General features: G+C 45.8%; 1 protein-coding gene across 1 annotated transcript in view; it reads left to right on the top strand.

Moving 5' to 3' along the window:
- Positions 1 to 12,540, top strand: part of LOC132383167 (guanylate-binding protein 1-like) — a 33,186-nt gene extending 20,646 nt beyond the window's left edge. The window contains exons 5-10 of the mRNA XM_059954038.1: positions 474 to 661; positions 1,291 to 1,536; positions 3,173 to 3,453; positions 3,946 to 4,158; positions 5,335 to 5,437; positions 10,939 to 12,540. Coding sequence (XP_059810021.1) covers positions 474 to 661; positions 1,291 to 1,536; positions 3,173 to 3,453; positions 3,946 to 4,158; positions 5,335 to 5,437; positions 10,939 to 11,288 — 1,381 coding nt within the window. The 3' untranslated portion in view covers positions 11,289 to 12,540. The remainder of the gene's footprint in view (positions 1 to 473; positions 662 to 1,290; positions 1,537 to 3,172; positions 3,454 to 3,945; positions 4,159 to 5,334; positions 5,438 to 10,938) is intronic.
- The last annotated feature ends 11,154 nt before the right edge of the window (positions 12,541 to 23,694 follow it).

Raw genomic sequence — 23,694 nt, 5'->3', positions numbered from 1 at the left:
AGAGGCCTTATATTCCCTATGTTACTCTTCTTTCATTCATATATTTGTAGTGTCACTTAGAATTCTCCTTAATTTTACCAGCTAAAGTCACCTCATGCTCTGTTCTGCCCTCCAAATTTCCACACAGAGTTTACTCTGGCATTCTATATATGAGTTCAACGATTCACTTTCTCCCAGCTGCCTGTTTCTGAATCAAGACACCTTTTTCCACGATCAAATTTACAATAATCCTTGATATCCAGGATTCTCAAACAGCAGCAGCTTTGCCTTTTACTCATCGAGTCCCTCTTTCTCGGGGAGATATCTCCACAATGACTGGCGTCTCTTAGACACACTCTCTCTGAGAGGGAGATCTGTACACTGACCAGTGTCTCTCAGTAACTCTCTCTCAGGAGTCGATCTGAACAGTGACTGACATTCCTCACCATTTACCTGCCAACCTTTTATTCCTTTATCCTTGATGTTGCTCCCAGTTTTGTGACTGAACTGTCTAAGCGGATCCAGATGAAGGCCCAGCCCGATGACTGTGACAGTTGGGAATTTGTCCGCTTCTTCCCTGAATTTGTCTGGGTGCTCCGTGATTTGACACTGGATATGCACATTGATGGAAAAGATGTGACTCCAAATGAGTACCTGGAGCACAGCCTGAAACTGAAGGACAGTGAGTATGCAGCAATGCCAGTCTCTGAGGAGATAGGGAGAACTTGGAAAGGGGCCAGAGAATGGAGGGAGCAGGGTTGAATTCAATGTTTGAGAGGGTGGTGGAGGAAGGGGCAACCTCTTACATTTGAGAACCTCTTACACACTCCAGGGTCTCCATGGCCCATTCACATCTGTCATTCCCACTGACTCTGCATCCCCCTGCCCTGTTCACATTCACATTACGTCACAATTCCTTCCAATAATGATACCAAAGTACACCATCCTCTGGTTTGATGGTATAAATGCACCACTCCCACCCAGATGATGCTCCTTCCCATCAGAGTTTCATCCGATTGGCTGATTGCCACTGTCCCACACACCCCTCTCAATGAACATGATCCTCAACTACCCTATATGTCACATCATTCCCGTCTATGACAAGTCACCCATGACCCAATTACAATGGACGATGCCTCTCCCACACATCCTTTTCTTCACCATTACACCTTGCAAACTGTCTCCCCTCTATTTCCTTCCTGTCCTTCCACTGTTCCTCCCCACAGTCCTGGGGGTAACAGTTGCCTTGTTGGGAATGGGAGAGCAGACTCATTAAGTTATTCAGGCCTGATTCCTGGTTCTTTTTTACAGGTGAGACCAGTGAGCAGGACAAGGAATATAATGAACTCCGCAGGTGTATCCGCAATCATTTTCCCTCACGTTGCTGCTTTGCATTTCCCACTCCCACATTCCGGAAGAAACTCAAGCAGCTCCAGGAACTGGAGGACAAGGATCTGGATGGGGAGTTTGTTACAGAGCGGCAGAACCTCATCAATTACATTTACACCCACAAGAAAGTCAAGAAAGTTGTTGGGGGTCAGCTGGTCACGGGCAGGAGTGAGTAACCGGGCAAAACCTCACCATCTCTCTTCAGTATAACACACTAACCGAGCATGAGAAAATCTGCTGATGCTGGACATCCAAAGCAACACACACAAAATGCTGGAGGAGCTCAGCAGGCCAGGCAACATCTATGGAAAAGAGTAAACTGTCATCATTTCACACTGTGACTCTTAATCAGGACTAGAAAGTAAGGGGAGAAATCAGAATGAGTAGATTGGGTGGGGGGAGGAACAAGTATAAGGTGGCAGGTGATAGGTGAAACTGGAGGAGGTGGTGAAGAAGGGAGCTGGGAAGTTGATTGGTGAAAGTGATAAAGGGTTGGAGAAGGGGGAATCTGATAGGAGAGGAGAGAAGAGAATGGAAGACGGGAAAGGGAGGAGCACCAGAGGGAGGTGATGGGCAGGTAAGAAGAAAATCTATGAGTGGGAAACAAGGATAGAGAATGATGAATAAGATGAGGTTGGTAAATAACCAGATGTTCAAGAAATCGACGCTCATTCCATCAGAATGAGCACCTTCACTCTGTCTGCCCAAAAATGCGGTATTTCCTGGTGGCCACCCACTTCAATTCTTCTTTCCATTGCCATTCCAACATGTCAGTTCATGACCTTGTCTACTGCCACGATGAGGCCACGTTCAAGTTGGAGGAGCAGCACCTTATATTCTGCCTGGGTAGCCTCCAACCTGATGGCATGAATATCGATTGGATGTTTGTGTAACAGGCGTGAGTGAAAAGCAGGTTGGATCCAATTGGAGCAGCACCCAGCATCTGCAGATTTTCTCCTGTTTGTGATTTGATTACTACTCTGCGAAGTCTCTTCCAGGGTGCCAACCCTGGAGAAGTTTAAAACTTTACTTCGAAGTGAGTTCAGTGAAACCTTCTCTCACTGCTCCCCTTTGTGATCTCTGCTGCTCTCCAACACTTTAATCATATGCTTACCCAGACCATTCTCCTTGTGTTTCTCTCTCCCCTCTCCACCTTTGAAATCTACTCTGCAGCTTTTTTTCCCTCCAGCCCTACGGAAGGGTTTTAGTCTAAACGTCAACCTTTTCCATAGATGCTGCCTGGCCTGCTAAGTTCCTCCAGCATTCTGTGTCTGTTCTTTGGATATCCAGCATTTGCAGATTTTCTCTTGTTTGTGATGGGATCCAGTTGGAAGTCTGTATACTGGAATTGAATGGGAAAGGGGAGGGACCATTGGAATTGTGTTAAGTGGAAGTGAAAGGGAAAGGGTTGGGATCACATTGGAAGTGAGTACAATGGACATTTATGGGAAGAAGTTTGGATCCCATTTGTTGTGAGTACAATGGAACTTAATGTGAATAGGTAGATGGGAATGAGTGGGATGGTGTGGAATACCAGCATGAGTATAGAGGGTAGAAATAAATGCATGAAATCACTGCGAATGAATGGGAAGGTGTGGGGTCCCACTGGGAATATCAACTGTGGTCTTGAATAGGAAGGGTTGGAAGCATAGACTGAGTGGGATTGAGTGTATGAATGATGAGAGAGAATTGGAGGAGGTGTGATTCCATTGAAAGTGAATAAGAATATGTTGTGATGTGGAGAGTGGGAATTGAGGGTGTGATCAGATCCTCAGGCACTGACTTTTCGAAACATTCCACACAGGATTTGCTGAATTGACCAAGGCATACGTGAGCATGATGTCGGATGGGGTCCTACCATGTGTGGAGAGCAGTGTCGCTAAATTAGCGGAGGTGGAAAACCAAGCAGCAGTAAATGAAGCCCTGAAATTCTATCACAATGAAATGAAAAAAATCTCAGAACCTCATGATCTTACCATGAGCGGAATCATGGAGAATTACAGTACGAAGAGCATAGAGGCACTCAGTATCTTCCACAAAAGGTCTATGAACAACAACATTGACAAATACATCCAGCAGCTGGAGGTGAGCTGCTAATGTTCAGTGACTACCAACTGTCTCATCTCTGAACACCTGTCCCTGGACCCAACCCATACAGACATAGACTGAGAAATAGAGAGAAAAGATATATCATCCTGAAAGTGAGGGACTGAGAGACACTGGATAGTGCAGGTTACTCCATGACTTAGAGGGGCACAGAGACACTGGTTTGTATACAGATCACTCCTTGTCAGAGTACAAATTTCTCCCTGAGAGAGAGCAACTCCAAGACACAGTCAGTGTACAGATCTCTCCGTGAGAGAGAACGAATCAGAGATATAGTTAGTGTACAGATCTCCCACTGAGAGAGATGGACAGAGAGATACTGGTCAATGTACAGATCTCTCCCTGAGAGAGAGCAACTCAGAAATAAAGTTATTGTGCAGATCTTCCCCTTATAGAGAAGCACTGAGAGACACTGGACAGTGTACAATACTTGGTTTCCTCATTTATTGTACTTTTTTCCCTCACTTCTAGGAGACAATGAGATCCTCTTACATGTCTCTCATGACCAAGATCAAGGAAAAGTCTCAAGACCACTGTCAGGCACAACTTGAAGAAGTAATGGAATCAATTAAGGAAAACCTGACATCTGGACATTATCAGAAATCTGGTGGTTACCAGGAGCTGAAGAAGGATCTTGATAATTCCATAAAGGAGTATGAAGAAAAGACCAAGAACCAGATCGAGGTGTGTTATGGCAAGGCATTTAGTTTTCAATTCTCATAGCTTTTCCTTCCTCTGACTTACATGAATTCAGAACACTCCTCTCTCTGCCTCTTTCCATTCAGCCAACAAAAGTGAATCCAGTCTCTGTAATATCTGGAATGGGATTAACTGGGTAGATTGAGTCTGTAATCAGGAAACCAGTTATAGTGGCTGGTGGAGGAGATTCGGTGGTAGGATTTGTCAGTGATGGGGGTAGTGCCTTTGGGGCTGTGGGAGGAGATTCAGTGAGTGGAGAGTCAGTAATGGAGCAGAGTATGGGAGAATTCTTTCATCACTGGTTTTCAAAGCCATCCAATCTCTCCCTTAAAAAATCTTAACTGTGCTTCAGTGGAGAGAGTTCCAAGAGCCAATCCTGCATTGAGGGGAAAAAAATTATTTTCATATCTCCATTGATCAAGCTACCTGTTTATCTAACTCAGCTTTGCAATTCATGACCATCCAGTCCATTTGCTGATTCTGTGTTTTCCCACAGAAGTGAATAGTCCCAATCTGTCCTACCTACTCTAATAAGGTAATATGTCCTTCCAGGTATCAGTCCAGGAGCCCATCACTGAAGTGTTAGTGTTAAAGGAGACCTATACTGTCCATACTCCAGATGTAATCTCACCAAAACCTGATATATCTGTAACTAAAGTATTTCCCTTCCACTTTTGTTACACGCTCTATCTCTCCCTCTTACTGGCACATAAACATTTTGCAAATCTTGTACTACGAAACCCAGATCCCTCTACATCTCAGAACTTCATAAACTTTCCCATTTGGATAATATGCTTCTATTTGTCTTTCTGCCACAATGGTATTTTGCATTATCCCACATTGTGCTTGATTTGCCTGATCCTTGTTCATTCACAGAAAATATCTCTCTACTCTTTGCCACTGCTATGTGTCGGTCTTGCAACTTATCCTTGTGTCATTTAGGAAATAAATTCTGCCTTCATCCAGGCCACAATATAAATTGCACATAGTTTTCAGTTGCAATTTTACCAATTTCCTGTAGATTGGTAAGTTGAGTTCCCTTATTGCATATCAATCCCCAGCACTAGACATTTGATGATGAGAGCCTGTCTCTGGACTCTTGTGGATTGGTGTCATGGAAGAGAGTTGGATATGGATGATTGTATCTTCTCTTCTCTGTAGGGGTGGGCTGTCCTCAACAGTTTCCTGGAAGAGGAAAAGTCTCGTCTAGACCAGGTACAGGAGATGGACAACAAGCTGACAGAGGAACAAAGGCGTGTCTCTGGTAAGAAAATAAACAAAATGCTCAAAATATTCAGGTCAAGGAGCATCTGCAGATTTAAAATTAATTCTTCATGTCTGAAAACTTAAAATGTGAGACATTTCTGCTGAGTATTTCACCTCATTGTTCACCAGAAACATAGTGAGATCAGGGAGGGATGTGCTTATGTTCTTGGACATCTTCATATGAAGAAGAGCTTGGTGTTGGGTCTCGCGAAGAACATAAATGCAAGGCCAGAATGGCATGCCCAAGAGGAGTAGGTAAATTTGAGGCAGGAGTACGGGTCATCAGTGAGGAGTGGGTAATCCTTATTGAAGAGTTATAGATGCAGAGACAACAGAAGGCCTTAGCATGTGATGTAATTGAAATTCGAGCATAAATACTAACTCATTAATCCTTTATTGTTCACTGGTCATTTATGTTTGAAATGTATATATTAAAGGTCATTGCCCTATACTGTAATGCTGCCATAGAACCATAGAGCCATAGAACATTACAGCACAGAAACAGGCCTTTTGGCCCTTCTTGGCTGTGCCAAACCATTTTTTTTTTTGCCTAGTCCCACTGACCTGCACCTGGACCATATCCCTCCAAACCCCTCTCATCCATGTACCTGTCCAAGTTTTTCTTAAATGTCAAAAGTGAGCCCACACTCACCACTTCATCTGGCAGCTCATTCCACACTCTCACCACTCTCTGTGTGAAGAAGCCCCCCCCCCCAATGTTCCCTTTAAACTTTTCCCCCTTCACCCTTAACCCATGACCTCTGGTTTTTTTTCTCCCCTGGCCTCAGTGGAAAAAGCTTGCTTGCATTCACTCTATCGATACCCATCATAATTTTATACACGTCTATCAAATCACCCCTCATTCTCCTATGCTCCAGGGAATAAAGTCCTAACCTATTCAACCTTTCTCTGTAACTCAGTTTCTCAAGTCCCAGCAACATCCTTGTAAACCTTCTCTGCACTCTTTCAACCTTATTAATATCCTTCCTGTAATTAGGTGACCAAAACTGCACACAATACTCCAAATTCAGTCTCACCAATGTCTTATACAACCTCACCATTACATTCCAACTCTTATACTCAATACTTTGATATATAAAGGCCAATGTACCAAAAGCTCTCTTTACAACCCTACCTACTTGTGATGCCACTTTTAGGGAAATATGTATCTGTACTCCCAGATCCCTCTGTTCTACTGCACCCCTCAGTGTCCTACCATTTACCTTGTATGTTCTACCTTGGTTTGACCTTCCGAAGTGCAATGCCTCACACTTGTCCTCATTAAACTCCAACTGCCATTTTTCTGCCCATTCCTCCAACTGGTCCAAATCCCTCTGCAAGCTTTGAAAACCTTCCCCACTGTCCGCTACACCTCCAATCTTTGTATCATCAGCAAATTTGCTGACCCAATTTGCCACATTATCATCCAGATCACTGATATAGATGACAAATAACAATGGACCCAGCACTGATCCCTGTGGCACACCACTAGTCACAGGCCTCCACTCAGAGTAGCAATCCTCCACTAACACTCTCTGGCTTTCCCCTTTGAGCCAATGTCTAATCCAATGTACTCCCTCTCCATGTATACCTAGCGGCAGAATCCTCCTAACTAACCTCACATGCAGGACCTTGTCAAAGGCCTTACTGAAGTCCATGTATACAACATCCACTGTCCTCCCTTCATCCACTTTCCTGGTAACTTCCTCGAAAAAGTCTAATAGATTAGTTAAACATGACCTACCACGCACAAAGCCATGCTGACTGTTTCTAATAAGTCCCTGTCTATCCTACCTCTTAGTATGCCTTCCAATAATTTACCTACTACTGATGTCAAACTTACTGGCCTATAATTTCCCGGCTTTCTTTTTGAGCCTTTTTTAAACAATGAGCTATCCTCCAATCCTCCGGCACCTGACACGTGGGTATCGACATTTTAAATATTTCTACCAGAGCCCCTGCAATTTCAACACTAGTCTCCCTCAAGGTCTGAGGGAATACCCTGTCAGGTCCTGGGGATTTATCTACTCTGACTTGCCTCAAGACAGCAAGCAACTGTTCCAATCTACGCTTTTAGAACTTCAACCCGAGAATCAGATCTACCTTTATCCATGATCAAGTTGAAATTAATGGTGTTATGATATCTGGAACCAGTGTTCCCCTACACGCACTTCTGTCACCTGTCCTAACTCACCTCCTAATAGGAGATCTAATATTGCATCTTCCCTGGTTGGTACATCTACATATTGATTTAGAAAACTTTCCTGAACGCATTTCACAAACTCTAACCCATCTAGACCTTTAACAGTATGGGAGTCCCAGTCAATGTGTGGAAAATTAAAATCCCCTACAATCACAACTTTCTGTTTCCTGCAGTTGTCTGTTATCTCTCTGCAGATTTGCTCCTACAATTCTTGCTGACTATTGGGTGGTCAATACAACCCTATTAATGTGGTCATACCTTTCCTGCTTCTCACTCCACTCATATAGCCTCGGTAGACAAGCCCTCTAATCTTTCCTGCTGAAGCACTGCTCTAATATTTTCCCTGACTAGCACCCGCCCCCCCCCCCACCCTTCATCCCTCTGCCTCTATTACGTCTGAAACATCAGAACCCTGGAACATTGAGCTGCCAGTCCTGCCCCTCCTGTAGCCGAGTTGCAGTAATGGCTATGATGTGTGTTATATATATATATATATATATACATATATTCCATGTGTCAATCCAGGCCCTCAGCTCATCTGCCTTTCCCACAATACTCCTCACATTAAAACATACACACCTCAGAAGATTGTTACCACCACACACAACCTTACTATTTACGACTTTGCATGAACTACTAACATCATTTATTTTTACCCCCGTTCCACTATCTACTCTGGCACTCTGGTTCCCATCCCCCTGCAAATCTAGTTTAAACCCTCCCCAATAACACTAGCAATCCTCCCTGCAAGTATATTTGTCCCCTTCTAGTTCAGGTGTAACCCGTCTCTCTTGTACAAGTCCCATCTGCCCCGAAAGAGGTCCCAATGATCTAGAAATCTGAAATCCTGCCCCCTACACCAGTTTCTCAGCCACGTGTTCTTCTGCCAGAGCATCCTACTCTTACCCTCACTGGCACGTGGCACAGGCAGCAATCCAGAGATTACTACCCTCGAGGTCCTGTCTTTCAACTTCCTACCAAGCTCTCTGTACTCACTCTTCAGAACCTCCTGACTCTTTCTACTTATGTCATTGGTACCGATGTGTACCACGACATCTGGCTGATCACCCTCCCACTTCAGAATGCTGTGCACGCAATCAGAGACCGCCCTGACCCTGCACCCGGGAGGCAACAAACCATCCGGGAGTCTCTGTCATGACCACAGAAACTCCTGTCTGTATCCCTGACTATGGAGTCCCCTATCACTACCGCTCTCCTCTTCTTCCTCCCTCCCTTCTGCACTGCAGAAGCAGACTCAGTGCCAGAGATCCGGCTGCCAAAGCTTGTCCCAGGTAAGCCATCCCCCTCAACAGTATCCAAATCGGTATACCTGTTCTGGAGGGGAAAGGGCAGGTAGTGCAGGGTTCCCCGTGGCAATCTTGAGAAAGACTACTGAGAATGCATCTGTGATAGCTTTCTGAAACAGTGTGTTACTGAACCTACAAGGGAACATGCTATCTTTTGCTCATCCGGGATAATGGGAAAGGATAACGATCTTGTAGTTGGATGGACTTCCAGAGCCAGGAACAATGAAGCCATCCTTCAGTCTGACACCTGATGTGGAGAGGGTCCCTCCCCTGAGGTGTCTGAGGATTCCTCCACCACTGATCCTTTGGTTAGGATAGCGTTGGAGATGGAACAAGCTGGTGGCTCTAGGAGACTCGCTACAGAGAGAGGATTGCATGTGTCATCTATAAGTGGCTTCTCCCTGGAAGGGGGCAGGTACTTGTGTGGTTGGGGTGTGAGCTGGTCTCCATTGACTGTGAGAAAATGGACTGCTGTGTGTTCTGTGCAATGATTCCTCTCATCCTAGTCCTGCAAAAAGACACCACTGGCTACTGACTTCTAGCTTAGAAATGGCACAGCTCATGAGGTGTGTCCACACCATTCTCCAGTACACCTGGTGCTGTGTTAGGACCACCACCTGTTGTGGGCAGAGTTCATTCTATCACACATGTGGTCAGGGACCATGTACTGGCAGTTTAAAAACTAGCACTTTAATAGGGAAGGAGAAGTTGTTGTCCTTTGCATATATATTTGTAAAGAATAATCTGAGAAATATCTAAAAGATTACTTTTTTTAAAAAAACAGGTTTAACAGTGATGCCCATCTTTAAAGAATGGGATTTCCCACCCTCCAATTTTGATACTGACCTCACACTCCTCTCTTCCATTTCCCTAACATCTGCACTTACCCCATCTTCTCACAGCCTTCATAGTGCTAAATTCGACTTGTCGTTACCTACTACCTCATGATCCCCAAACACATCATTCTCCACACCTTCCATCATCTCCAAAGGGGTCCTACCAGTAAATATATCTTTCCCACCCACACTCTGCTTTCTGCAGAGATTGCTCCCTCTGTGATTCCTTTAGCCATTCAACCACACCCCCGCCCAAATAATCACCCTCCTGGCACTTATCCCAGCAAGCAACCGAAGTGCTCACCTGCCAATATGCCTCCTCCATCATCTCCATTCAGAGCCCCAGTCACTCCTTCCAGTTGAGACAATACTTCAGCTGCAAATCTGATGGGGTTGTCTATTGTGTCTGTTGTTCCCGATGCAGCATCCTCTACATTGGTGAGACCCGTTGTAAATTGGGAGACAGTTTTTCGAGCACCTCCACACCATCTGCCACAAGTGGGACTTACCGGTAGCCAAACATTTTAATTCTGATTCCCACTCCGACATGTTGGTCCATGGCTTCCCCTTGTGCCAAGAAGAGATCACCCTCAGGGAGGAGGACCAATAGCTTATATTCTGTCCAGGAATCCTCCAACATGATGGCATGAGTATCAATTTCTCCTTCTGGTAAACAAGTTCCCAACACTTCTCCCTCTATTTCCCCCCCCCAGCCATTTACTTCTTCTCACCTGCCTATTACTACCCCCTGAGTCCCCTCCTCCTTCCCTTTCTCCTATAGTCTGCTCTCCTCTCTTATCAGATTGTGTCCTCTCCAGCCCTTGACCTTTCCCACCCAACTAGCTTCACCCATCATTTTTCAGCTCGCATATTTCCCCTCACCTCCCCTTTTTATTCTAGCATCTTCCATCTCAGTCCTGAAATAGGGACTCTGGTGAAACATTGACTGTCTATTCATTTGTCATCAACACTGTCTAGCATCCAGAGGTGCTGCCTGACCTGCTGAGTTCCTCCAGCATTTATGTGTGTTGTCTTAGATTGGACAGTGAGTGAAGCTCCCTGTCAATATCTTGTCTCTCACACACCTCGAGATGTGACCCCTTCACCACTCTCTTCATGGACTAACCAATTCATCCTCTGCCCCTTTTGTCAGCTTTGGAAAAGGAACTCTCAAGGATCAAAGAAGAGATGGAGAAGATGGAGCAGGAGAGGAAGGCGGCTGAGGAACGCAGGGCAAAGGAGATCATTGAGCAGATCGGGAAAAAGTTTGAGGAGGGTAAAAAGTACAGCGTGGAGGAGCTGGAGGAAGCCATGGAGCATATGAAAAGAGAGATGGAGAAATACAGAGTCGAGGGTAGGATGGAGGATGCAGAATGTGCTCAGAAGATATACGAGTACCTGAAGAAAAAACATGAAGAGACAACAAAATGGAGTTTCAAAAATTTCATACAGTATTTCATAAAACTTTTTCCATTCCTGAAATGCTTTTCGGGAAGACCGTAAGAAATTGGAGCAGATTTAGGCTCTTTGGCCCATTGAGTCTGCTCCAATTTTTAAGCATGGCTAATCATTTTTCTTCTTCTTAGGCCCATTCTTATGCCACTTCCCACCCCCATCTCACACACTACCTCTCCTCCTGGACACTCTCCCCCACCAAGTAGGGTCATGGACATTCAGCAGTTGTTGGACTCTGGAGCTACTGCTACCAAAGTATCTCCTGAGGTTCATTTTATGCATTCCCACATCAAGGTTCTAGACTCTGCCAGCTTTTTGGTAGCTAATTATACAAGTACTGTACGTCTCCAGTTCTTATCCATAGAGTATGTGTTTCTCTAATCCTCTCATATACCTGTCTACACTGCACCACAATTACCTGAAATATCAGGTCTGTAATTTTAAGGGGGTGTGTTTATCCTTGGGCAATTCATCAAACTCTCACTGCCACAGAATGTCAGCTCCACACCCTCTTTATCTGCTGGTTTAGCATTCTGGGTCAGTGGTCAGCTGACCCTGTGTTGATAATGTGGCCTTCCTCCACTCTGCTCTGTGTTCTGTGGATCCCTCTCTCACCAGCAGAGTTTCCTCCCAGAGCCTGTTGGGGAACTTGTCATCTCCCTCTGGCTGCTACATTCCCACCATCAATCCACGATTAGTGTGATTACTGGATCACACTAATTATCCAGGCAATAAAACTGACCACCAGCAATGAACAATTGGAAGCTTAAGTGCAGGAACAGATGTACTTTCAGCAGAGAGACGTGAGACTGCAGGTGCTGGAATCTAGAACAACAAACAGGAAGATGGAGGAATCTTCAGTGGGTCAGGCAGCATCTGTTGGTGGGGGTGGAGGTAAAGGAATTGTTGATACTGGGTCAAGCTCAAGTATTAGAATTGATAGAGATGTCCTCAGCACAGGGACTTGACCCAAGATGCTGCTTGATCCACAGTTCCTCCAGCAGGTTATTGCCTTTTATAAGTTGAGTGAATAGTTTTAGCTAATAGATTTGTTAAGTAACATAGATGCTACATTTAACCACAATATAAATTTATGAACAAACCAATTATCTTTCCAGTTGAACAAACCAATTATCTTTCCAGTGAGCCAAATCAATGTAACTGCAATAATAAGAATCAGGATATATACGTGTGGATAGATATTAGATCCTCATCCCACCAAATGGAAGTGTGGATTCAAATACCAGCAGTTTGTATATACTGGTAAATCTATGAAACTTTAATAAAGGTTTGGTGTGAAGCAGAAAATTATTCTCTGTTGCTTTTAAGACATTCTGGGAGTAGAAGAATGTGGTGGCCATATCTTTGTCGGCAAGATTAGAGATTATTGGTTCAAAGCTTCATTTATTAGCAAAGTATGTATGCAGTATGGAACCCTGAGATTCTTATTCTCAAGATAACCATGAAACAAACCGAAATGCATGACCATAAACTTCCCAGCACTATATTCCATCTGCTAATACTTTGTCCATTTCTCTCATCTAAGTCTTTCTGCAAACTCCCTTCTTTCCTCATTTCAACCATCCCTTCACTTATCTTTGTATTTTATGCCAACTTGACCACAAAACCAGCAATTCCGTCATCCAAATCATTGACATATAACTTGAAAAGAAGCAGTCCCAACATCAACCCATGCAGAACACCACTAGTCATCGGATCATTACAAATATCTCCACAATCTGTTCAGCTACCTCTTTCAGAACACTGAGCTGCCATCCATCTGGTCCAGGTGACTGATGCACCTACAGATCTTTCAGCTTCTCAAGCAACTTCTCCTTATTAATAGCAACGACACACATTTCTGTCATATACATATTTCAGTTATACATGTGTACACACACACACACACACACACACACACACACACACACACACACACACACACACACACACACACACACACACACACACACACACACACACACACACACACACCAATCAGAGCAAATGACAACATTCCAGACTCAGTCTGGAATCCGCTCCCTAGAGCAGCCAGAGTAGGCCCACGCCTCAATCTCAGTTCTTCATCTCTCACAAACTCTCAGAAACGAGCAGTTCATAGCCTTGGTGCTGGAGAGAGAGGAATGAACACCACAGGGGAGCAAGCAAAATCAGCTGAACCCTCACCTCTGGTCCTGACACTCGAACTTCCCAGTCTATTTGGACCGTCGTTTAAAACTCTGAGCACTGGGTAGTATCTCGCTCTAGGACCCAGTTCCCAGCACAGCAACAACCTTGGGCTGCACAGGCCAAAGCTGTACTCAAGATCACAATATTGGCTCGGCAGTTGGATCAATCCAAACTCACACCCCGGTTAGGCATTGAAACACTTCCACATTGATTCCTCTCCAAATTGCTCACTCCAATTCCAACAGCGATACCAAACTCCAGCTGCAACTTTGCCTTGAACAAGTTACACCTTGGCTATGAAATGCACGTGCACACCCTTCCTTTCAATCAGCATCACCTCTTCACCATTTCATGTTTCATAATTAAATCCAGTTTATTACATAGCACCCAATCCAGAACAGCTGATCCTCTAATGGGATTGATCATGAGCTGCTCCAGAAAGCCATCTCACAGACATACTACAATTTCCCTCACTTGTGATCCAGGATCAACCTGATATTCCCAATCTACCTGCAAATTAACCCCCCCCCCCCCACCCCAAGACTAACCCAACATTGCCCTTTTGATGTCGCTGTTCTATCTCCCATTGTTATTTTTAGCGTATTTCCTGGCTACTGTTCTTAAGCCTATATACAACGCTTATCAGGTTCTTTCTACACTTACACTTTCTTAACTCTAGACACAAGGATTTTGCATGTTTAAGTAATGAAATTAAATCATTAGAAAGAGGTGACATAGGATCAGAAGTCAGAGCCACACTACCCAACTTCCTTACTGCCTGTGATTCTGATTCAATATGTATTCTCTGCTGTGGTAAGTGAATATCATGAAAAGGCCATGGATTGGTCACTGCACCTTTCCTAATATGTGATATGAATGCACCTATACCATAAGGTGAGGCATCACAGGAAAACTTCTCTGGACAGTGTGGATCATAATGCGTCAGTACAATGTCTCATGTCACCATTTATTTTAACTTTTTGAAAGGGGAGAGAAAGGTGAGAAGAGAGTGGAGGGGGAAAAGGGGTTGGGGAGAAGAGGGGGTAGAGGGGAGAAGAGGGGAAGGAGATGGGAGAAGAGGGGGTAGAAGACTAGGGAGGGGGAGGGGAAAAGAGAGTGGGGGGGAGAAGACGGGAGGTGAGAGGGAGAGAAGAGTGGGAGGGGAGAGGGGGAGAAGAGTGGGAGGGGAGATAGGGAGAAGAGTGGGAGGGAAGGAAGAGGAGGGCATGTAGGGAGAGAAGAGGAGGGAGAGGGGGAGAAGAGGTGGGAGGAGGGGGAGAAGAGGGAGTAGTAGGGGAGAAGGGTGGGGGATAAAGTACATTATGTAAAAGGATTAACACATTAGTTAAGCAAAAGCAGCCTGTGCTTTCTAAAGGAAATCGCTGATGATCAACAAATGTGCTAGGCCATGCTGAGCTATCTTTCTTCTCAGAGTCAGACAGCATTTCAAGGTCCTTGTTTCTTTGTGCAGTCATACGTAGAGATAGGACAACTCCAGCCTATCTGTGGATAAAGGCATTATACCTATGTAGGGCTTTACGTAGTACCGTTAACTGTGGTGTTAACTGTTCAGACTATCAAAATGGCTTCTCTGTAATGTTACTTAATGCTGTGATCGGTTTCTTTATCTTGAGTGTTTGGGTTATAACTAGATAACGGGGGAACTAGCTAGTGGAGAGTTGTTATGCAATCTTGTACGTGTGAGCTGAGCGGGAATTCGCTGTATATTTCGGGAGGTGAGCAAGGAGGACGGACGTGTGAGGAGCGGACAGCGGTTCCAGGGCAGCGGATACTAGACGTCGGCGGTTCAGACGGTGGCTGAAGTCTCGGAAGGTCGTTGTGAATGGAGGTGTGAGCTCTAACGTATTAAAATTTCATGGGCACAAACTGATAAACTTACCTATTTGGCACCTTTAGGTTATCTGTTTCTACCAACCCATCACTAAGAAATAACTATAAAGCTGCAATTATTTTCTCGCCTTTGGTGTACTGTCTGGGTTTTGTGTTGTGGGGTGACAACGGTTCACCCTAGGCGAACGGGGGTAAATCGGGGGCACAGATGCCACACCTATTCTGCAATTTGTCTCTCGGTAATGACAAACACTAGTTAAGTCTGGCTTCAACTTGGATGTGTGGGGGTATCTGAAAACTATATCTCTTCTGGAAGGGGAATTGTGAGTTAGTTGGTGGATCGAGCAGGAACAGACACAGACTATTCCTGTTTAATCGACCAAAGCCCTGGGTGCTTTGAATAAAGAGGTTGTACTTATACGGTCTCTGAGTGAGTTTATCCGGATTTGACTTCCACATTTGGCGCTGCGAGCAAGATTCCAACATAGGGACTGTGACACGGGGGCGGGCTGAGTAAGCGACAGACTGAACATGTCTATGTCTATGATCGGTCTATGGAGACCGATCGGGCCCACAAAGATGAATTGTCTTTGTCGCTCCCTACGATACCAGTGTAAGTCTCTGCCCCGCATCTGGACCTCAACACAGGACTTTGACACGATCCGGATCAAATCTGCCGAGAGGCTCGTATAAGGTAGGACGATTATTTGATCATTGTACAGCTGACAGGTGCCGGGTAAAAGTTAAAATCAGGTTAGAGTTAAAGTTCAGTCAAGAAAAACCGGGAGAACTGAACAGTAAACACCGTGTCTGGTTAAAAAAAAGGATAAACTTGGACAGGTGGCAGAAGTCGGGTGAAATTTGAAGTCGTCTAAGAATTAAAGTTAGGTAAACAAATCAGGAGAATTGAACAGTAGATACCGTGCGCAGGTATGGATTTAAAAGGTTAAAGTCAGGTCAGAATCAAGGTCTGGTAAAGACACCAGAGAATTGAGCAGTAGACACCGTGCCTGGTTAAAAGCCAAAAACATGGGCGTAATAAGAAGGTACAGGAACTTCACCAGGCAAAAAGTATGAGTAGTTTCATGATAAAGAGAGAGATCTACGTGTTTTAAGTGGTATGTTAGGTAAGAAATTGGGGACAAAGTGTGGCATCAGTACACACCACTCTATCTATCATCGGACAGCAGGAAGGCAGGACTTGGGATGTGACAAGCTGTGACTCAGCCATAAAAATGGTCGGGAGAAAGATCAGTCATAATAAATGCAGAACCTTGACCAAGGAATGAAACCAAAGGCCAAAAGCGACAAATGCATTGACAAATGGGGAATGAAATATAGAATCCCGGGATCATGTCTGACTTGCTGACCCTGTTTGATGAAAGTGGTCACGATAAAGACTGGCGAGTAATAAGACCCCGGAGCCTGAAATTTCTCCGGGGTTTTTTGATACCGTGGGACGAAGGGTGAAACAAAGGGGGAGGGGGAGGACAGAGCCCCTATATCCAACCATCCCGCGAGGTGATACTGAAGAACGGATGAGCTCAGTCCCCGAGAAAAGTCCCCCGCCCGAACCTCAGATACAGTAACCTACCTGATTGATGCCAAATCCCAGGGCGCGGGAGCCAGATCAGCCGGCGGTTATCCCTGTCTATACCCCATGGAAGCCACAAGACATGATCATGATAAAGAATCAGGCCCCTGACAGAAAGGAGAAACTGGCGCTTTTCGTACAATATGTGCGGAGCACAATTCAAATGTAAAACGCTACCCCGCAGGATCTTTTCGGAATTTGTTGCATGATATTACCTGCGGATGAGGGACGGAAATGGAGAGCAGAACTGGGATACCACACCTGGCAAGAACTAAGAGGGGGGGGGGGGGTTGCCAAACGATGAGGATCAGACCAACCAGCTAATCCAGGGCATGGAAAGGCCACCCCAACGACCTTATCCCCCTGAGCGAAAAAATACCCCCCCACCCCCAAGGAGCGCCCATGCCCGGGGGAAGCTCAGCCTGGACTGCGTTTTAAATGTGGCTGACCAGGACACTGGAAGACGAGATGGTCCTGCGGACAGCAGAGACTCCCAGTTTCAAACCGGACAGTCACCCCGTTTTCGTTATCTGACTCTGGAAAATGTTGCCCGTTGTAAGTAGCGACCCGCAAGTCCCAGCATAATCCTTCAGCTACCTAGAATTCAGCTTCCATTTATGATTGATACGGGGGCATCCACTTCCACCCGCGATCATGAGGTAGTGTCGGAACATGAATTCCTGCTTTCCTTGGCCGCCATTGCCCTCTTGGGGTTCGAGGGTTCTGAACGAACATACCAACGGACGCGACACCTATGGGTGAAATTTCAGGGTAGGCAGGTAACTGCGGCTTCTAATGTTACCTTACATCAGCCTGTAAATCTGCTCTCTTTCCACTCGGTGGAGCTTTTGTCCTCTTGACTGACACAACACCTCACTCAGGCGCGACAAAATCACTATGAGACAGCCTGACTGAGCAACCCGCTACTGACATTTTCTCACTGTTCCACTTCAAACCCGGCCACTTTCTTAACGTCGCCACCCCAGGTTACAAACGATTCTGAACACGATTTGGTGCTGCGAAATCAACTCCTCACCACAGCCCGCGCGGACTCCACCGACCAACCCCTACAGAACCCCGACATAACCTTGTGAGCAGATGGTAGTTTTTCCGTTGGCCCTCAAGGCCAGAGATGTTCCGGCTATGCTGTGGTCACAGATCACACGGTTCTCGAGCAGGCAGCCGTTGAACCGGCCGTGTCAGCACAAAAAGCAGAATGAGTTATTTGCCCTCCCTCGTGCCTGCATCCTCGCCGCCAACAAACGTGCAAGCATCCACGCTGATTCTCCATACGCCTTCGGGGTAGCTCATGACTACGGAGCGCTTTGGGAATGCCGGGGTACCTCGCCTCCTCAGGGCACCCTATTAGCAATGCTACGTTTGTACAGAATCTCCTCACTGCCTTGCAACTTCCAAAATCATTGTCAAATGATCTGCTCATACCCGTTAGACTGATAAACCACCGGTAACGCCATGGCTGATGAGGCTGCCAAAGCCGCAGCTCAGACGCTCGAAATGATAGTCCCATCGGGGCCACACTGAAACACGCTGCGCCTCTCAGACAGCACGGGTATGCCAGACATGCAAGCCGTACGTACCTTCCAGGGGGACGCCTCTGAGGAGCACGCAGACTATGGTCACAGATGGGCTGTAAGGAGGGTCCCGTGACGGGCATCTAGTACACCACTGCGGGACAGGTCTGCGTCCCGACCCAATTTCTACCAATCCTCCTTGATTATATACATACTTGTACTCACCTCGGAAAGGACGGAAGGGTAAGCAGTTTGCTGCAAACATGGTGGCATCCGAAATTGCAGCAAGTGGCAGCAAAGAGGGCAAAAGCACGTTTAATATGCCGTAAGAACAATTTGGGAAAGGGGACATCCTGTGTGGCGGTCGCCACTCCCCTACCTAGAGGCCACTTTTCATGTTTAAAAATTGATTTTATTGAGCTACCGAGAGTGCATTGTCACAAATATTGCTTAGTGATCATAGATGCGTTTAGTAGATGGATCGAGGCAATCCTTGCCATGAATAATACAGCCCGGATAGCAGTTAAAATACTGTTGCGAGAAGTGATCCCCCGCTATGGGTTACCAGAAATACTGAGCTCAGATAACGGTACCCACTTTGTCGCAAAATTAACTGAGGAAATCTGCAATGCCTTATCCATTAAACAACAGTTCCATCGCTCTCACCATCTCCAGGCCGCAGGTATACTGGAAAGGGCAGATGGTAAGTTAAAACAACAAATTGGCAAAACTTACGGAGGAAACGAGGCTTAATTGCTTAAAGGTATTGCCCTTAGCATTATTCCATATGAGGGTCAACCCCTGGGTAAAAAAAACGGACTGTCACCAGCTGAAATCATCTTCGGAAAGCCCCTAAGGACTCCATGGGGTTCCGCGCGGCTTCCCATTCTTGATATAAACGGACTACCTAACGAAGATTCTCCAAGCCTTACATTCACAGGTGTGTCAGGCATACAAGGACGAAGACCATACGACAAGCGAAGGCGACTACCCCAACATCGAACCCGAGGACTGCGTACTAATTAAGAACTGGAGCCGTGGTAAATTAGAACAACGAAGGAAGGGACCATTCCAAGTACTGCTCACCAGGCCCACGGCAGTCAAGTTGGAAGGACAACTGTGGTGGTCCTGACTGTAAAACATTATGGAGTAGGGGGGCTGTTAGGAACTCCACCATGTACTGGGCCGTTGTCTTTTTGCTTTCTTTTTGCATGGCTTCCAGTCAACTAGAGTCATGTATAAGGGCGGGAGCAGTGGCCACCGAAGAATTGGCAGCTCCCCATCGGTTAAAACCATCTTTTTCCCAAGGCCCACGCAGGGAGCAATTCCCCAAGTGCATTGGCCAAAACATTCCCTACTCTCTGATTTTGCCCATAATACTCTTCTGTCCCTTTGCCACACTATGCCGAACACTAAGAAGCAGGGGGATGTCGGGTATGTGCGCAACTACCCTCGCATGGAAAGACTATGGTATAGTTGTCAGTGACCCCCTCAATTCTAGCGAGGAACTCTCACTTTGGGGATTCTTTAATGACATCCGGGGTAGTGTGGTCCAGAATTGCAAGGGGACTCCGAGCGATGCCAAATGTTAGCATTTTGAAGGCTGGTACCTCAGGTCCCCATTGAATATAACCTCCTTCCCTGAAGCCTTTTGACAACACCGACGTGGTGGCAAATACAACTTGTTACTGTAATCGCCAGGGGAAAGTTTTCCTGGGGAACAGCATTTCCAGCATCTATAATTATAATTTTAATGGCGGACTTCTCCCTCGGCCTTTGAATAGCACCGATTGGGTTTGTGAGGATAAAGCCTACTTGTGGCTACCCGGGGAAGCGACCAATAGGTGGGACCGGCAGCTGTCCCAGAAGAAGTGGAGCCGGTGCTGTTATCTAGCTTACCGAGTCTCCAGCCTAAGGGTAGTGCCCGAGCTGCGGGACCACCCCCACTGACAGAGGCAGAAACGGAGAATCACGGATTCAGAGAGGTTCTGGATGATTGCCTTCCCACCTGGGCTAGGAACTCCCAACAAAGCATTAAGTTGGCAGCTGCCCTGGAGGAACTGGCAAATAAAACTGCCAGTGTTCTATTAGGCACTCAGACTCGGGTGGCTGAGGTGGTCACGGAAATGTTAGCCATCCAACAAACAGACCTACAGAATCGTATGGCTTTCGACTTTATCCTACCTGAGAAAGGGGGAACTTGTGCTGTCATTGACACAGAATGGTGCACCTAAACCCCTGATGAGTCTACCAACATTACCTACCTCTCCGAGCAGGAGAGACAGCATCAAGAAAGCAGGACAGGATTTACACGGGTTCACCAAGAGGTCTAAATGGTGGTCCTTTGAAGGCCTATTTGGTAATATGTGGGGCATGATATTTCATTATGGCCTAATAGTTGTACTTATCATTGTTATAATTACTGTTGCAACGCTGTTTTTAGCCACTGATGCTGCAAAAAAAGTACTGCTTCATTGATCATGTAATGATAAGAAGGAGGGAATGATAAAGTATGTAAAAGGGTTAACACGTTAGTTAAACAATAGCAGCCTGTTCTTTCTGAAAGAAACCGCTGATGAGCAACAAATGTGCTAACCCATGCTGAGCCATATTTCTTCTCGGAGTTAGACAGCGTTTCAAGGTCTTTGTTTCTTTGTGCAGTCAAGCACAGAGAGAGGACAATTCCAGCCCGTTTGTGTATGAGGCCATTATGCCTATTCTGCAATTTGTCTCTCGGTACTGTCAAGCAATAGATAAATATGACTCCAGCTTGGTATTTGTTTGTGTGGGGGGTGGGGGGGTGGTATCTGAATGACTATATCCATTCTGTAAGGGGAATTTGGAGTTAGTTGGTGGATCGGGCAGGAACAGTCACAGACTATTCCTGTTTGAGTGACTAACTGAGTAAGCCCCGGGTACTTTGAATAAAGAAGTTGTACTTATACAGTCTCTGAGAGAGTTTATCCAGATTCGACTTCCACAGGAGGGGTGTAGGAGGTCGGGAGAAAAGGGGTGAGGAGGGGGAGAAGAGGAGGGGTTTGAAGGGGGAAGGGGAGACGCGAGAGGTGGGGAGGAGGGGAGAAAAGAAAGGAGTGCTGAAGGGGAAGAGGAGAAGAGACAGGAAGGGGATGATTGGGATGGGAAGAAGGAGGGACGATGAGGAGGAGAGGGGAGAAGGGAAAGGAGGTGGAGGAGGAGGAGGGGGAAGGAGGGGAGAAGGGAAGAGGAGGCGTAGGGGGAGGGGGGTCCATATGCATCAGTCAGGGTGAACCATGGATGTTGTCTCCTTGCTGTCTGGATATATAAGACTGGGCAGTATAACATAGACAGCAGATTATTGCCCATGTAGCAAGCACCCCCTCTCCATGCATACATGATATGTCAAGGCCAGGAGCTGGACTTGGTTGTCAGAGGCTGTTTGTGGTGCAAGCTATTGGAAGCATTTAATAGGTAGTGTGAGCTTATCCACACTACCACCCCCAGCTATAACAATTGGGGGGTATCTATGTTATAAATGTTACTTATGGTATACCATTACTCACTGAGATCTAATCCAGGGGCTTGGGGAGTTTATATTAGAAATACAGATCCTCAGGAGTGGGTTACAGTCTGCAATATACAGTAATCCAGGAGCGTGAACCAGGAACTCTGGTCTCCAGAACCAGCTTGCAGGGAACAGGAACGGTATGTGTGACACCCTTCTGCCCTTAACCTTTCACCTTCAAGCATGCAGATCACAAAGAACAGAACAGAGGGGAGTCTATCTGCTGGACTACAAAGCGGTGAGAGAAATGAGAAAAACATTTAATTGCTGAGACATTTTGACAGTTTAGTTAATGGATAGAAAAAGTAATCAGGAAAGTACAAAGTAGAACTTATGATCTGAGCACTTACATGTCATCACATACAATCTGGAGATTCTCTTCCTGGCGGGTACAGTATAGTTAGCAAATCTATAGAATGGTAACTGTAAACATCAGGGACTATAAACTGTAAACGAACTGTGCAAATGAAGATATAAATAAATAGTAATAAATAACAAGCGTGAAATAACAATAAAACGGATTCCTTAAATGAGTGTAGCTATCCCCTTTTTTTCAAGAGACACGAGACCAAGGGATCATTGGGAGACATGGGGATGTGCAATGGTTTCTCCCTGTTCTGGTTGTCAACACAAACATTGAAGGCATTGAGCTCATCTGGAAGTGAAGCTCTAATGTCCACTATGTCACTCAATCTTTCTTTGTTGGAGGTTCTGGTATTCAAACCATGCCATAGCTGCCAAGTGTCCCTCATTAACTCCAGTCTCATCCAGAATCTCCACTTCACCAGATAGATGACTTTCCGCAGATCATACCTGCACCTCTTGTAGCATTCTTGATCTCCAGATTTGTTTGCCTCTGATCTGGCTCTCAGTAGGTTCTGGATTTCATTGTTCATCTAGGGCTTCTAATTGGAGAAAACACTGAAGGATTTTGCAAGGCCACACTCATCCACAACTGTTTTAATGAAGTCTGTAAAGACCCTGGTGTAGTCGTTCAGGATCTCGGATGAGTTCTTGAACACGGCCCAGTCCACTGGCCCAAGGCAATCTGCAACCGTTCCGCAAACTCCCAAGACCACCTCTTAGTTGTTTTGATCTCTGGAGCATTGCTCTTTAGGCCATCTGTATGCTGGTATCAGCAGTACAGCCAAATGATCTGTCTTGCCAAAATGCGGTCTCGGGAAGGAACGACTGCATTCCGTATTGTAGTGTAACAGTGAACTAATGTGTTAGGACCTCTAGTGCAACAGGTTACTTGCTGGTGATAACTGTGCAGAGTTTTCTTCAAACAGGCCTGGTGAAAGTTGCTGACCAGAGTTTGAAATGCGTCGGGATGGACTGTTTCCTGTTTACAGACCGCATTGAGCAGTTTCATAAGTGCCTGCTTATACAGTAGTCAGCCGCTGGTGGGATGAAAACTGCGGTCAGGATCCCGAATCAGGATTCCCGAGGCAAGTAGAATGGTCTGCATTTAATCATTAGTTGTTTTAAGTCAGGAGAGCAAGAAGGTGACATAAACCAACGTCCATGCACCGTCTAGAATTGACTATAAAGCATTCCCACCATCTATTTCCTTACCAGATCTCGAGGTTCGATCCATTCTGAAAATGGTAAAACCTTCTGGACGGTTGCTGCGTCCGGCGTGTTTGCCATCAACCAAGTCTCAATACAACAAAGAACTGAGATCTGTCAACAGTGTCAACAGTGGTTGACAAAGGAAGTCAGAGATTGTATAGCATTGAA

Source organism: Hypanus sabinus, chromosome 29 (genome assembly GCF_030144855.1).
Source record: "Hypanus sabinus isolate sHypSab1 chromosome 29, sHypSab1.hap1, whole genome shotgun sequence".
Lineage (NCBI taxonomy): Eukaryota > Metazoa > Chordata > Chondrichthyes > Myliobatiformes > Dasyatidae > Hypanus > Hypanus sabinus.
Note: the sequence above shows the minus strand (reverse complement) of the source record. Positions and strands in the feature narration are given on the sequence as shown.